This window comes from Trichosurus vulpecula, chromosome 2 (assembly GCF_011100635.1).
Source record: "Trichosurus vulpecula isolate mTriVul1 chromosome 2, mTriVul1.pri, whole genome shotgun sequence".
In the NCBI taxonomy this organism is placed as follows: Eukaryota; Metazoa; Chordata; class Mammalia; order Diprotodontia; family Phalangeridae; genus Trichosurus; species Trichosurus vulpecula.
The window spans coordinates 68186034-68202879 of record NC_050574.1 but is presented as its reverse complement, the minus strand read 5'-3'; the positions used below and the strand labels follow the sequence as shown (position 1 = coordinate 68202879).

Genomic DNA, 16846 nt, shown 5'->3' with positions numbered 1-16846 from the left:
CCAAAGATTCCATTGATGGACACACATTCTATGGATATATAAGATAGAAAAATCCCACATACACCAAAGTATTAATAGCAGCAATTTGGGGTTTTTAAGGTGTTTTTTTTTTTGGTGACAGCTAAGTAGTAGAAACAAAGTAGATGCCTATGGATGGGAAAATGGCTAAACAAACTGTGGAACGAAATAGGATATTACTGAACTATATGAAAAAATATGAAAAATACAAAGAAACATGAGATACGAATTGTTGGAAAGTGAGGTAAACAGAGCCAGAAAAAAACAATATGACAACAATGTAAATGGAAAGAAAAACATGAAAACATGATCACATGAATACCATGTGATCGTAATGACTGACTAGGCTTGACCCTAGAAAAGGGCTGAGAAAATGTATCTCCCTCCCTTCTTTGTCGAGCTGTGGAACATTTTATTTACTGTCAAATGAAGTCGTGCCACTTGTTTTTGTTGAAATGCTTTTCCCCCTGTCTTCTTTTATTCTTTCTTACAAGGACTGGATTCCTAGGTGGGGGAAGGGAGGCATATATTTGGAAATAAAAGGGATGTAAAAACAAAAGTTATCGATAAAGACTTTAAAAACAAAAAGAACTAATTGGTAATCTTTGAGATTTGCAAGGAGTTGAAAATTGTGTATGGGGAGATGTGTAAGAAGTGGAGGCAGCAAGTAAAAATAACTTTCTAAGAATTTATCCATGAAAGGATAGAAAACAGCTTGAGGGGATGAGGCAAGAGCAAGTGAAGGTCCTTCTTGATGGTATTTTCAAAAAATGGATAGGAGAGATCTGGTCACATTTGTAAGCAGAAGTAAAGAAGCCAGGAGACAGATTTTAAGATTTTAATTAAAGATTAAATCAAAGTGAGATTTAATTTTAAAGATTAAAGTAAGAGAGAAGGTATGATTTATGTGGAAGCTCCTAATAAAGTCAAAAGAGACTAGGTTCATGGGCATAAGAGACGGTTAACTAATGAAAGAACCAATTTTTTACTTTTCCTCAGAAACTATCTCTGCAAACAAAATTTCACTTCAATTATGGTCTATGCAGGGCTGGTAATAACATTAGAATTAAATACAATGAGTTTTTTACCTATACAACCTTAATGTAAATTCACCTGTAATGTTTCTTAGGTGGCTACTGTAAGTGGATACTACAGGTATCTCGGCTATTACTCAGGCTATGCTGTATTTATCCTGAAAGAACTATTTTTGTATTTTGTTATAAACTGTTAGCCACTCAAATACCAAGACAGTTTACTCTATTCTTTTGTATCTTTAAAATGACCTCATGAACAAAATATATTCTAATTTATTCTAGTAAAAAAAAAAATTGAACTGGAACTTTAGAAAATCAATGTCACATTTTATTATTCATTATAAAAGAAGAGCAAAAATGTTAAAAGATAAATGATCTTACCTTCCAACCACTGCCAGCTTCTCTATAATATGGGAAGTTATCACAAATCCACTGATAAATCTCACTGAGAGTCATTTTCTTTTTGGGTGAGCTATTAATGGCAAATGTAATGAGGCTGGCATAACTATATGGTGGTTTCCCGTCTTTGTGCTGCTGAACTTCCTCCTGGTCCAATGTTGTATTTGGGTCCAGAAGTGCATTCTTCTTTGAAATACCTGTTCCATGTACATTTTGTGTAGCATCAGATTTTTGGATGGCTGCCCTCATGGTGAGCTGTGGTAACCAGTCCATAGATGTGAGGCTGCTCTCCAGTTCAGATGTCATCCTGAAGGCAAATAGACTCCTTAGTCAATATCAAGGAAAGAACCCCTGCTTCTCAAAAAATCCAATATTCACAAATCTAGGAGTTCCAAAGTGAGGGAAAGCCTGAGTTAAATCTGGAGGAAAAAGATTGAGTATGTTAATGACCAAACCAAATATTTAAGGGCTCAACATTTCCAATCTTTTTTTTTCTCTTAATTTTTTCCTCTCCAAAATACAAGAACAAATATTCTTTTGAAATGTGATAGTACAATACATAAGGTGATTTTACAATGCCAGATTGGTGGCCTTTGCCTTTAAATAGGATGGTCACTACAGTCCCTCAATCTGAAAAGCCTCTTCAACATTCACTTTATATCAAGTCCCTCAAATTCTTTTAAAAGCCTGTATACCACACATTTGCCCTGTGGCACTGCTTTTCAAATACTTTTGGTGATGATAACTAACAGAACTTTGGTGATGACAGACTAACAAAAATTACAAGTCACAATGGAGGTAAGAGACAGAGCAAGGTAAAGACAGAAAGAAGAAAGAGTAGTAGTGAGGAAGACATACAAGAAATTATAAGAATGGGAAGTAGACCCTGTAGGAGGGAGGGAGAGCAAGCAGTTTGGACAAGAAAAGCAAGGAAGCCAGCTAGCCTTGGCATTGGGCAGAAAGGAATTATGCAGATAGTAAAACACTTGTACATAAGACAAGGGAAAAAAAGAGACAGTAATTCCTTCCTCTCCTCACTCCCACAAAAGGAAAGAGAGAGGGGGGAAAACAAGCCACAGAAGAACTGAACTGAGAGAGGGTAGCAGAAACCAAGTCATGAACAGATAGCAAGAAAAACAGGATTTAAAGGCTGGGATACACCAAGCCACAATTGGTCAAATTTTCAGTCATCTGGGCTCTGTAATATAGTTCACTAGTTTTCAAATTCATATATTTGCGTCACGGAAGGAGGATGAAGAAAGATAATAAAAATCTGCTCAGTTAACACTGATGTATAAAAGGCTGAAAGATTCTCTAGGAAGAACTAGGAACAAAGCCAGGATAACTATACCTGTCCTTATACTAGGATGCCTTAGGACTAAAATGCTACAGCTCTAGGATTAAGTCTTTCAATCCTAAAATCAAAACTGCAGAAGTAGTCGGTTAGCAAAAAAAAAAAAAAAAATTAAGAGATAAGGAAATCTAATCCAAAATTGTCACTTTTGGTGCCAGAAAAGGAACACAGACAAGAAGAAAACAGGAACAGTGGATATGAGTAGTTTTTCAGACATATTAAGAAGTAACATGATACAAGAAACAAACACTGGCTTTGGCATGAGAACACCTGGGCTCAAATTCTGACTGTCAATTAGTATCTGTTTGACCTTAAGCAAGTCACTTACCCTCTCAAAGTTCCAGTTCAGTTCCCTCACCTACAACGTGAAGAGGTTCGTTTAGATGTACTTCAATTGTCCCTACTAATTCTATGTTCCTATGATCTAAATCAAAAGTACTAAAGGGAAGAGGGGAGAGCCAATAAGGGCAGGCAAAGTAAAAAAGATTATACCAAGGAAGACTAACCATAGCCCTTTAGCTACAACCATTTAAATAAATACAAAATATACTGGCACTAAAGAAAAGAAAGACAAGGAAAAACAGCTGAAATAGATCAAGTATACAAAAGGGAGATCTGCAACAAAGGCACATAATTTTGAAGATATTGTTAAGGAATTAGTTTTCAAGATATTTGAAAAAAGGGAGAATAGCACATTTCAAACATAATTACCAAAAAAAGGCAAATGAAAAAATATAAACCTACCAGCTACTAATGCCTATTTTTCCATCTAAATAATTTTAGGAGAATAATCTACACATGAACCGAGGGCATCCTTAACAAAGAGAATGAAATAGATAGGCTTTTGCAAATCAGAGATGACAGAAGACCATATATTTAGTCACACAACTGCCTAAAACGTATAGAGAATACAACTGTTGAGTATAAAAAAGCATTCAGTTAAGAGTAAAGTTTTGTCTTAAAGACACTCCCTCACTATAGTGTCTCCCAAGCATGTCAAAACCATTCAAGATGCCTTAAAAGACGTAACAAAGACAACTTTATTCAATAACCCCTTGACTATTAATATTGTATACAGCATAAAAAAGAAATGTAGGCTTGGCAAAGATGTCTACCACTGTTACAGAAAATACAAACGAAAAAAGGACTTCCCAATAAACCAAGAGGCCCTCCCAATGCTCTGTTTGCAGTCAATAATGTGCCAATTTCATCAAGTCTTAAAAGACTATAGGTTCTCTTAAATGAAACACAGAATCTATCAATAAAAAGTTTGGCCTATATTTCCACATGGGAAAAACAAGTGGATAAAGATGGCCTATTGTCCAGACTAAGGTGTACTCATATACAAATAACTCATAAAGCTGGTCTATACCTCTATCTCTATATCTATCTCTACATCAGCCAGACACTATAAACGCACCACAAGATGAGCAGGCCCAGAATCTAGCAAAATGAAAGTAGGCCATATAGCTTTGAGATACTGCAGACGATGCTTTTGATGATCCCACCTGAAACAAAATATTTTCAACACCAATATACAAGTCATGAAATACTAGTCTCCAAAGACTTAAACAGAGACTATGGAATGGAGAACCCATATATGCTACTGATATCCATTGCAATGTCATGAAGAAAAGTAGAAGATCCCCAGCATGTTGAATGGACCTCCTATGGACAATTTACAGAACATAGGTGAGAGATATACAAGATGAAAAGGCAGAGATGAACTACAATCTGCACCTCTAGACTGAACCCACAATGATGGCATCACATTATCAAAATAAAATATATTCCTGAAGTGAAAATGAATGACTCTAGGTTCTCACAGATTGTGCAGACAGAAGGCAAGCTCTAACAGGTCTGACTGAACTGGAAAAATGGTAACAGACAATGCATTTGTTGTTCAAAGGTGAGCCTAAGTTCAGAAAGGTGAATACGATGACAACCAGGTGGGTTTTGTTTTGGTTTGTTTTGTTTGGGGGGGGAGGGCGGGACAGGAAGGGGATGATTTTCAACTCATTGAGAACATCTACTTAATTGCGGAGGGGAAAAGGTCTGTATCACTGAAGGGAGTCCCAACACTCAAGAAAACTAAATAAAATTTTTAACCTATCTTGTAAAATTTATGCATAGGTTTTGCAAGAAAGAGAGATATGATTAAGAAATAATTATTTACCATTAATGGTGGCAGAGAAGCAAAGACTTGGGAACTCCCATTTTCATGACATGTTCATTTTAATTGGGGAAGAAGAGATATGTGATGGGGTGGGGGGTGGGGTATATAACACCAAATGATAGTAGGAAGTACAGAAATCTTACATCTTGCAAGGTATCAAGTGGGGAAGATTTTTAGAAAAGAAAAATCCTATTTAAACATACAAGAAGTCATTGGTAACTTTAAAAAAGCTTTCCAGTGAACTATGAGAACTGTAAGAAAGATCACACGGTGAATAAACACGAGTAAAGTAAGCTCCTAACTTGAGGAAATAATGTCAAATGCCAGGACTCATCACTGCATCTCACTGCAATAACATTTCTCTCTCTTTCCCCTCTAATCCATCCAACATACTGGTGCCATAAAAACTTTATGTAAACAATGCTTGAATCAGGACATTTCTTTGATCAAAAACATCCAATGGCTCCTCATTTGCTAAACCAAAGTTCCTCCAATATCCCAACTATTCCAGTCCTTACCATTTCAAAAACCCCTTCCCCTTAATTCCTATGGCTATCATTTACCATAATACTACATACACAAATTCATATAACTTGTATCAATTCATCAATCAACAAGCATTTTTTTAAGCATGTCACGAGAACTGTGGGGCAGCCGGGTAGACTATGTGGATAAAGTGCCAGGCCTAGAGTCAGGATGATTCATCTTCCTGAGTTCAAATTTGGCCTCAGATACCAGCTGTGTAACCCTGGACAAGTCACTTTAACCCTGTTTGCCTCAGTTTCCTCACCTGTAAAATGAGCTGGAGAAGGAAATGCAAACCCCTTTATTGTCAGAGAGTCAAACAATGAAAAATTCATGATACAAAGACAAAAATGAAATGATCCCGGCCTTTAAAACAAATGGTACAGAAGGATGTGCCCAAGAGGGAGAGAATATATACACAAAGTAAGAATATACAAAATAACAAGATAATGGTGGGGGCAGGGGAGCGCCTAGCAGCTGGGTGGATCAGGAAAGATCTCAAAAAAAGTATCATTTGAGCTAAACTTTGAGGGAAGCTAGAGATTCTCAGAGATAAAAATAAATTGGGAAAACATTACTAGGCATAGGAAAGATAAGTGTACAAAGGCAGGGAACCTGGAGATGAAATATCACGTGTAAGCCAGTGTAGCTGAAAGATAAAATGAAGATAAGTAACATGCAAAAACGTGGCTAGGAAGATAAATTAGAGTCACACTGTGAAGGGCTTTAAATATCAAGAAGAGGTATTAATATTTAAGCCTAGAGAAAACAGGGGGCCACTGACGTTTATGAAGCAAAAGAGTAGCATAGTAAGACCTGTTCCTTAGGAATCACTTCAGCAGCTGCGGGGGGAAGACAGAGAGGCGAGACTCAAAGGGAGAGACAATGACAAGGCTACTACAACAATCCAGGACAACTTGAATGACTATAGTAGCTCTAAGAATAGAAACATGCAAGGGACAGACTAGAGAAGTGTGGAGGTGGATTCAAAATGTCTCAGAAAATAAGCTGCTATCTGATGTGAGAAAGGATAGTGGTGATCTCAACAAAAAAAGGGAGGTTCTGAAGGGTAAGAATGGGGAGAGAAATAGTTGTTTTAGCTATGCTAACTTTTGAGACGTTTACAGCACTTGTAGTTCAAAGTGTCCAACAGACAGTGATTTCTTGGAGCTCAGCAGAGACTAGGGCTAGATACAGAGATCACTACGTCCTAAAACTAAAGACGATCATTGTTCTAATTGTTCCTTAAGTCTTATTTCCCCAACTAGATTTCCGTTCCCTAAGAGCAGAGATGCCTTGTGGTTCTTTAGTATCCCCCAAAGTGCCAAGCATAGTGCTCAAATATAAATACTGACTCATTCACAAATAATGTAAATGTAATGAACCACCACTACAAAACAACTAAAACTGAAAGGTGAAAAATTATAGAGAACAAAATTGGCCCCAAAGAAGAGATCAGAGAAGATACATCCTTCTGCTCCTTTGCTGAGATAGGGATCCACAGGTGTGGAACATTGCAGAGAATGTCAGATTTTTTTTTTAATTTTTTTTTTTTTTGCTATAAGTGACAACTCTAGGAGGCAGATATAGATACAGGGAAAACATGGGTGATATATAAAAAAATCAACAAAATTTATTTTTAAATGAGAATATATTGTACATTTTAAATTTTTAAGGATGTAAACAGTTGTAAGGCTAATTGCATTTACCAGTAAATTTAATTATTTTGTGTTATCCCAGCTAACTTGCACTCTACCATACTAGAGTTAAAAAACTCTGCAAAATTCTGTTGGAGAATAAAGGTATCGTTGAGTGAATACTCAAAATTTCACAGTCTTCAGCTGTGGAATTTCCAGTAAGTTGATTTAATAATATTATCATTAAGATAAATGGTTATAGATTTAAAAAAAATGTCTCTCTTACTAATTTTTCTTTATTCTTTCAATGAAGATCACCATTTCAACAAAATCACCATCTCAGCAGATACTTTGTGGGGCAGTAAGGTTTTGTGCAGAGAACACCAGACCAAAGGGCCTCAGTAGGTCCTGGCTTTGTTATCCAACATGACCTCCTTTTCTGGTAAAATACAGATGATAGTAATGCCTCCCAGGATTCATCTAGAATGTACTCTGTAAACTTTAATTCACTATAAAAATTATCTGTGATTAATATCACTATTGTAGAAATGTTAATTATCATTATTAATTTAGAAACAAGAAATTTTGAACATGAAAATCTTCTTCTCAGCAAGATTAATTGGTTATATTTTCCTCAAAAGAAAAATTACTAAAATCAAAGTACAACTCATAGAGAACACTTTCTTACTTTTAATCCAGTTTCAGCAAAACTATATATATTGGCCAGTTCCAACTTACAAAGAAATTGTCTCAAAAGTTCATTTATCAGTCAGTTATTTGAAATTTGTTAGGTATTTTCCTACAGAACTAATATTGTAAATTGGTAGTTTAACCCCAAAATGTAGCTCAACTATAATACATTCTACTAGTTTGAAATTTCAGTCTTGGGAGTAGGCAGCCATGTGGTAAAGCAAAAGGAGAAAACTTCTAAGTTTATCTTTTTTACCTTCCATCTTCCCTCCCCCAACAAGTGACCTCAAGATCCCCTAAAGTGCCCCTGTGCAATAACCTTTTTGGAGGGTTCCACTTTCCAAAAATACTTACCACCTATCTCTTTGCTCATAATTTTCATTTCCTCAATCTTATTGGCCTCAACTACACATTAGAGAAAGCAATCTGATTCACCTTATCCACATTTATCTGCCTCCTTAACCCTCCCCGTAAGTGCTAAGAGTTTTAAAAGAGAATCATTAGGATCTTTTCACAAAAAGATGTGAAATTTTCAGGTAGTGTTGAGAGAAGATACTTTTGAGGAGAGGGAAGTGATTCACCAAAAAGTAGGTCAATCAACATTCCTTGAGTTTCTCTTCCCTCCTTCATTGCTTCTCCCCTACCAAGTCTCCCCCAAATGTTTCTGATTTTCACACCTTCTTGAAACTACTCACTCAGGAGGAGAGAGGAGGAAAGTAGTGAATTGGCAAAAGAAAGTTAAGTGCTCAGATGATCATAAGTGAAGGGCTGTCTCCATCATAAGACAGCTGAAAAGGACCTCCATGACTTTGCTCACACTGTTTCTAATCTCTGTAATGACTTCTTTCCCATTCCTCACATCATTCTCTGGAAAGGCAAATTAGGAAAGGAGTGACTGATTTAGAAGACCTGGAACTCTGTGCCTCAGGCACTTGCTAGCTGAGTAAGTGGACACTGAACAAGTCACTTAATCTCACCAACCTGGGTTTTCTCATCTGTAAAATGGAGATAATAAAACTTAAAGCATTTACTTCGTAGGGGTGTTGTAAAAGCAAACGCTAATATAAATGCCAGGTATTATCATCATCTCCACTTCTTGAAATCCTACTCATCCTCCACGGGCCCACTAAAATTCTAACATCTTCATTTTTAATATGCTAAGTATCATATTTACTTTGTGCCTGCCCAATCTCCACAACTAGATCACAAAATATTTAAGGATTCCACCTGGTCTTATTTATCTTTATACTCCCCACTCCCATCCCTATCCCTAGCACAACGCCTTATGCAAAGCAGAAATTTAATAAACATTTGTTGAATTAAACTGAAATAAAACTGAATCTACAGCACACATTATTAATAAGTTTGACAAGCTCCTATCAATTCTGAATTTAAAATTAAGAGTCAATGGCTTTTAACCAATTTCAAGAAACCTAGGGGAAAAAAGAATAAATCTAAGAATCAGAGACTCAACACATAGACTTTTTCTGGATATTGGATTGCAAATAAGATAAAAGGGGCCATGGCTAATGAGCCAAAAGGAAAGTTCTAGTACCTTTTCAGTTAAAGCTTGAGATATATGGCATATGAAAATATGAAAATAGACACACAAGAAAATAGAAAATCACAGAATGAGTGCTGGAAGGGATCTTGGAGGCCAGCTAGTCCAATTTCCTTATTTTACAGATGAGGAGACACAGAGGAGACTGAGGCCCAGAGAAGTTAAATGATTTGCCCAAAGTCACAAGGCTATAACTGAAGAGGTATCTGAACCCAAGTCTCTTGATTCCAGAATCAGGGTTTTTTCCACTATGCCATTCCCTGTCCAGTCCTGTCCTGTTCCAGTGTGACACTTCCTCCACATCTTCTTCCCTTCATAGTATTTCCCTACCTTCAATGTTCAGGTATAGCCTTTTCCACAAAGCTTTCCCTGTTTCCTCATGCACCCCAACCTAATTTAAAGTGTTCTCTTCTTCCCCAAATTTTCCAACGACATTACATCTTTATTTCTCCATTGACCCCATCAGACCTTACCTTGTATCCCCTCTAGTAGAATGTCAGCTCCTGCAGGGATTGAGTCAAATTTTAACTTTGTGACTTCAGCCTTGCCCACAGCAGGCACTTAATAAACACATATTGAATTGAAGCCTCCTAAATTCTACCCTCTAATCTCAGATTATGAACACTCTGGTTATGCAACTGTAATCAACCTTTCCTGTGAAACAAAAAAAGCCTATACATTTTCTGTCACCTACTAGAAGGGCACTTTCGCTACACTTCTAACAGAGTCTCATCTAACTAATCTCAGATCTCATCTAACTGATATAATTAATAAATGTTTACCTGCTGTCTTTTATTTCAACTGTCTCTTGTAATTCTCTTGTGATTTCCTGAGTTTATCCCCACAAGTTGGTACCAGTCTTGGTATCCTGTAAAGGTATCCTTGTCACCTTCCTTCACATGCATTTTTGGGTTGTTTTGCCCTCCTTTCCTTTCTCCTGATTTTAAACAGCATCATCCTGTGGTCACTTTAACCCATATCTGTAATGAACTTAAAATGTTATAGGTAAACTGTTTTAAAAAATACAAAAACCCACATATTAGCTGCAAATATACAAAACAGACACATTAGGGAGGCAAACAACATCAAAGCAATGTAAAAAAACTACAGATTTAAAACCAGACTTTGGCTAAATCACATTTAATTTATGCCCATTGCTACAGCTATATAATGAGATGGCAATACTTGCTCTACCTACCTGACAAAATTGTTAGAAGGAAACCTGATTTGTAAAAGAGTTTCAATATTCACATTACAAAAGAATCTTTAGCAAAAGACTAGGTTTACAATTCCTTTGAAAAGTCATTTCATATGGTTCTGGATCATTAGAAAAGGGTAGGCTCTTCACAGTGATCTACATCACCCCCAAAAGAAAATTCAGGAAGGTGAACCTTCTTGGAAATTATAATCTAAGTCAGGGCTGTCCAAAATGCAGGCCTGTGGGCAGCCTGCCTACAAGCATAGAAATTGATAAATGCTTTAGTAAACGAAGCCCAGCTGCAGCAGAGCTCTCACTAAAACAGCAAATCAAAATATATTGTCTATTGTTTCAATAAAAACCTAAGGCTGGACAGCCCTGATCTAACTAAGTCAATGGGAATGAATCTTAGACTGAATTTTCAGGAATGTAACCATTATAGTAAGAGACGTTTTGGTGACTTTTTTTACAACCATTGGGCAAACTCTTTGATGGAGTACAAACTGAGGTTGTTCAGGACAAAGCCAAAAAAAATTTATGTGATAAAATATATTACCATTAAACTAACAAATAAATATAAAGAGACCTGGAAAATGTACAAAAATAAGGCAAAGAGAAAAAAAAAAGCTACTTTTTGCCATGCCACGTGAGATAACCACTCTTGCCCTACCCTCCCAATCCTGGAAAGAGCCCTATGGCTCCATTGGCTATCCTGTGAACTTTACCCTTCCCTGGCTGATGTGGGGCTTGGGTACCTGTGCTTGGACCCAATTCCAAAATCACATTTCTTCCTGTGAGAGATGGGTAAAAGTTAGGGAAAATTAGGTTTCCACAGAAGATTTAACTGAGTTCCACAGAATAATTAAGTGCCAGTGGAAACAGAGAGTAAAGATTAACCAAGATGAGAGGCCTCAACCAATCCAACTCAACCTTGTGATTTTGGTAGATGCCTCAGACCCAGGATGTAGGGGAACAGGTCAGATAATGGTCAGGGTTGAAGAGAGGACTGAGTCAAATGGCTACCATGCATGCTTAATTGGCTAATTGAATATCACCTTACATACCCATAGGAAGGAGTTTTCCACCATTTTTGAACATGGGAAGTATGACGGGGGGGGGGGGGGGGGGGGGGGCGCAACATGCTTGTACATGACAAGGAGAGAACACACCAGGCACAGTACTAGGAAGACTGTGACTTGGGAAGGAGTAGACCAATCAGTCCCTACAGGCAGGAATTACTCTGGGCAAGAATTCGCATAATTAACATTATAAAACTAAGCTCATTCTGGTGAGGGGCACTTCCTCTTCCCAAAAAGAGTGAAGTCAGCTCCTGACCAGGGACATTTCCAACTCCTCTGGATTCTCCCAAAATAAAATTGATCTTGATATCTGAATTTTAGTGTCAAGTGTATTTCTAACATCCCTAACCTCGAAGCACTGTCTCAGGCAGTTTCTCTCCAGCCCAAGGACAGCATGCCCTAGCAAAATATTTCTCTCTCTTCCTAATACAGTAGCCAGCTGTACCTACAGAATTTATTAGTTTGAACTGGCTATGTACTAGCTGAACTGGCTGTGTACTGGCCCAAAGAGATATTCACTACTCCCTGAACTATCATACCTCTCCTGGACTCCTCACTATGTATATCTTAGACTCAGATATATGTATACTCCCTTACGTTTATCTTATCTTACAAGACATTGATGGGGGCAGCCTGGGAATTTCTCAGTCAGTGTGTCCTGTCCCATGTCTCCCCCAAGCCCTCCAGGCTACTTCCTAGGGAACTCTGGGTAAAACTCCTGGGCAGTAGATAATAAATGTGAATGTTCCTTTAAGAACTACTCCCTAATCCCACCCTGAATCACCTCATTAGCATATTTAACACATGTTTTACTATAGTTTAACTTACATAAACTTTACCTGTATCCCCTTTAGATTGTAGATTCCCTAAAAACTCTTCCCCGCTGAAAAGCGTAACAATAAATCTTTGCCACCTTGACTTCAAGAATGCTTGAGTCCGAGAATTCATCCCAGATGACCCTGAAAAGTCCAGTCTTGGGGTTCCTGTATCTCTCCAACCCTCATCATGGTCATCACTCTCCTACATACATTGTTTCCCCCATTACAGCATAATTCCCTTAAGGGTAAGGAACTTTTAATTTTTGTCTCAGTATTCCCAGAATTTAGCAGTTTTGGTATAGAGTTAATTGCTTAAAAAATGTTTTTTTCTTTCATTCATCCATTCATTCAAAGAGAAGAATGGAGTACACAATGGTGGGTGGTTGTTGTCCTTCATTCTTGAAGGTCCAATGACATGGTACAGTATGTCCACATGCGGCTGATCAGACCAATGTAGCTTGGAATGCTCTACCACAGGCAGGGCACAAATAATCCATATGAACATTTGGGGTGGATTCTCTAAATTTGTGCATCTTGAGTTTCTTCTGAGCTACTTCAATTCTGCTTTGCTCACAGAACACAGCACCTTCTCTGATGAAGGCACGCCATGCTGGTAGGTCCTGTGCCAGTATCTCCCATATCATGCAATCAATTCCAAAGTTCTTCAGAGACCTTGAGGGTGTCTTTGTATGAATTCTTCTGACCACCATGCAAGCACTTGCCTCACATGAGTTCTCCAAACAGTTTTTTAGGCAACAGTATGTTTGGCATTAGAACAATGTGAGGAGCCCATCAGTTTCATTCTCTGAAGTAGAGTTTGAATGCTTGGCAGTTTAGTTCAAGAAAAGACGCTCAATGTCTAGTACCTTATCCTGCCAGGTGATCTTTAGAGTCTTTCTAAGACAATCTACATGGAAATGATTCTGTTTCTTGGCATGGTGTTGGTACTGTCCAGGTTTCACAGGCATACGACAAGGAGGTCAGCACCACAGCTCTGTAGACCTTCAGTTTGGTAGTCAGTCTAATACCTCTTCTCTCCCACACTTTCCTTCTGGGCCTCCCAAACACGGAGATAGCTCTAGAAATGAGTGCATCAACCTCATTATCAATGCGTACATCCCTAGAAAGTATACTGCCAAGGTAAGTGAACTTATCCACACAATTCAAAACTTCCACATTTGCTGTCACTGACGTTTCTACTGCTTGCGGATGGCGTAGTGCTGGCTGGTGAAGCATCTGTGTTTCTTGTTGTTAGTTGTTAGGCCAAAATTAGCACAAGCAGTAGACAACTGATCCATACTTTGTTGTATCTCAGCTTCAGAGGCTGCATTGAGTACACAGTCATCTTCAAACAAAAAATCGTGTACCAACTCTCCTCTCCACTTTAGTCTTGGCTCATAGCCTTTTCAAGTTAAATACTTTACCATGAGTGGAGCAGCTGACCCTGAGCTGACCTCACTGAAAGCATCTGACAACATAGCTGAAAACATCTAAAAAGCTTGGGAACAGGCACACAGCCTTGTTTCACTCCATTAGTGACTGGGAAAGCACAAAAGCATCATCCATTATCCAGAACCCAGGCAAGCATCTTGTCATGAAATTAATGTACAATACTGAAGAACTTCTCCAGGCAACCAAATCTTGACATAATTTTCCATAAGCCCTCACGATTGACAGTATCCTTGATTAGATCAACAAATGTTGTGTACAGACCTCTATTCTACTCCTGGAATTTTCCTGGAGTTGCTGGGCAGCAAACACCCTATCAACTATTTCTCTGCTCTTTCTGAAGCCACTCTGGCTCTCAGGTAGATGACCATCTTCCAGGTGAAGTATCAGCCTATTAAGGAGGACTCTGGCAAGAATCTTGCCATCAATGACTAAGAGAAAGACTCCACTCTGTGACTGTCACAGGACAATCTACTTCCTCTACCTTTACAGAAATGGACAATGGAGCCATCCTTGAATTCCTGAGGGATAATCTCCTCTTGTCATATAACCTAGAAAATGTCAGTCAGCTTTTGTATGAGCACCAATTTTCGCCTTGGATTGTTATTATCAGTGAGCCAAGAATCCTGCATCTCTCTAAGCTTTATTTGTTCTTTACTTCTGATGGAGTTAAATGCTGCTTCTTAAAGATGGATGAACTATCCTGCTAGTAAACCCTGTGGAGTTCTTGTTTTTCATTTAGCAGCTTCTGAATTTCCCCATCATTTTCATCAAACCCATCTTGATATTTGCAAGTGTTCTGACCCAGAAGAGTAAATGCAGTGCTGTACAACAAATCTCTGAAAGCTGCCCACTCCTTTTCTGCTCCACTGTTGCCAACTATGTGTTGGCTCTCTACCACGTGTTTCCCTCTAAGTTAGCGAGGAACTGTTTCCACTCAGAGAAACTCTCTAATCTGTTGACATTAAGTCTTCTGGCAGTCATCTTGCCTAGGACCCACTGCTTTTGTTGAATGTAGTAAGTCCAGTCCAGCACTCTGCGCCACATGTTGCCTTTGCCACTCTCACATCGTGTCTGTCTCTTGTCCTTACAATCACATAGGTCTATTAAATGCCAATGTTTGCTGCAAGGGTGCATACACAAAATTTGATTGCATTTAGGTAAAATGGAAAACAGTGTTGGTAATGAGGCCATAAGATGCACAAGTCTTCAATAGTAAGTGATCACTGGTGTTGCTGTTTCCAACTCCATTCCTCCCAAAGACTCCATGCCATGTCTGGTAGTCTGAGCCTACTCTAGCATTAAAGTCACCCAAAATTTTAGGCTTGTCTTCTCTTGGCACAATGATAACGAGAGTCTCCAGGTCTTAATAAACTTTTTCTTTTGATCGCATCAGGGTTTGTCCTGGTGGGTGCACAGGCACTGATGATAGTAGCATGGCATTTTCCTGCAAGTGGCAATCGCATTGTCATGAGCCTGTCATTCACTCCTTTTGGCAGGCATACAAGCTTGCTAACTAGTGTAGTTTTGACTGCAAAACCTATATACCAGCTTCACGGCACTCCCCTTCATTGTGGCCACATTTAGAAAAACATGTATCCAGCTCTGACTTCGGTAAGCTGGCCTTCATTTGTCAGTCTTGTTTCACTCAGGGCTACTATTTGGATGCAATACCTGATGAGTTATCTTGTAACAACTCAGGTCTACTAGATTCTGTGTTGTCTCTAAATGTGTGTTCCATGTACAAATGGTCAGTGGAATCATCTTTGCAGAAGGTTTTGTAAATTTTTTTGTGTTTCAACTGCAGGATAGGATCCCCACCCACTGTGGTAAACAGGCCAGGGTTAGGTAAGCAGACAATTTTTAGGGCACCTCTTCTAGCCACTTCCTAACATTAGGAGGTGAGCAATGTGGTGCTTAAAAGGCTGCTCAGACAGCCAGAAGGCTGCCGAAGTCCACTGTGGCTTCCAATAAGAAGACAACCCTATGTCCTAGGTCACCTGTTTGCAGTGTTGTGGCTATCCCCACCTGCTACTTCGTCACTTGCCTATTGCCAAAGGACTCTGAGATAGGTAAAAATGGTAAAATGCATAAAATACATATAAGTGAGGCAGAGTTGCATGAAGTCGCTGGCCTCATTCTCTCTTCCAGAGTCATCACAGTCCAGTGGCAGGACAGAGTCAAGATGACTGGTGATGGCTCAAGATGCAGATGGGTGTGGCTGCTGCGCATGATACCATTTCTTAGAGCCACAAGTGAGAGTTAGGTGATCAGGTAGAGAAAGCAGCCCTTTCTGAAAAGGCTTGGTGGCCCTCACACCTGGGGTACTGGTCTTCCCTGAACATACTCTACACCCTATTCAAACAGAAGAATGGAGTATACACTAATGCTGACTTATAAAAAAAAAAAGTTAATGAGAATTTCTAGTAAAAAAATTGAAGGATTTGGGGGAGTGGGGGAGAAGAAAGTGACTAAAAATGTTCATATCATTTGAGCCAGAGATTCCACTGTTGAGTATATGTGCCAATCAATCAACCAGTAAATATTAAGCATACAAAGACAAAAATATAATAGCCCCTTCCTTCAAGGAGGTTATATTCTTTTTGGAGAGATAATTTGTTTACCAAGGGCAATGGATTCAAATACTTATTTTGTCATTTATTACCTAAGTGTCTTGGACAAGTTATCTCATCTCAGTGAACTTCAGTTTCTTTATCTGCAAAACAAGGAGATTTAACTAAATGGCCTCTAAGGTTCTTTCCAGCTCTGAATCTATGATGCTGTGACTATACAATTCTAATGCTATCGCTGTAGGCTTTTAGCCTGATTTATCTTCTCACTTGAGTCAAAGGTTTATAATAACTTTCTATTCCTATGTCAATCTTATCCTCTTCCCCCTTTCTACTTA

General features: G+C 38.5%; 1 protein-coding gene across 4 annotated transcripts in view; it reads right to left on the bottom strand.

The window, feature by feature from the left end:
* The window catches only part of FOXJ3 (forkhead box J3), a 158446-nt gene that overhangs the window by 100431 nt on the left and 41169 nt on the right, over window positions 1-16846 (bottom strand). For 2 of the 4 annotated variants that reach the window (XM_036744997.1, XM_036744999.1), the window contains exon 3: window positions 1434-1758. In XM_036744997.1, coding sequence (XP_036600892.1) covers window positions 1434-1758 — 325 coding nt within the window. Of the gene's footprint in view, window positions 1-1433; window positions 1871-16846 lie in introns of all 4 variants that reach the window. The other 2 variants (XM_036745000.1, XM_036744998.1) reach the window with 1 other exon arrangement.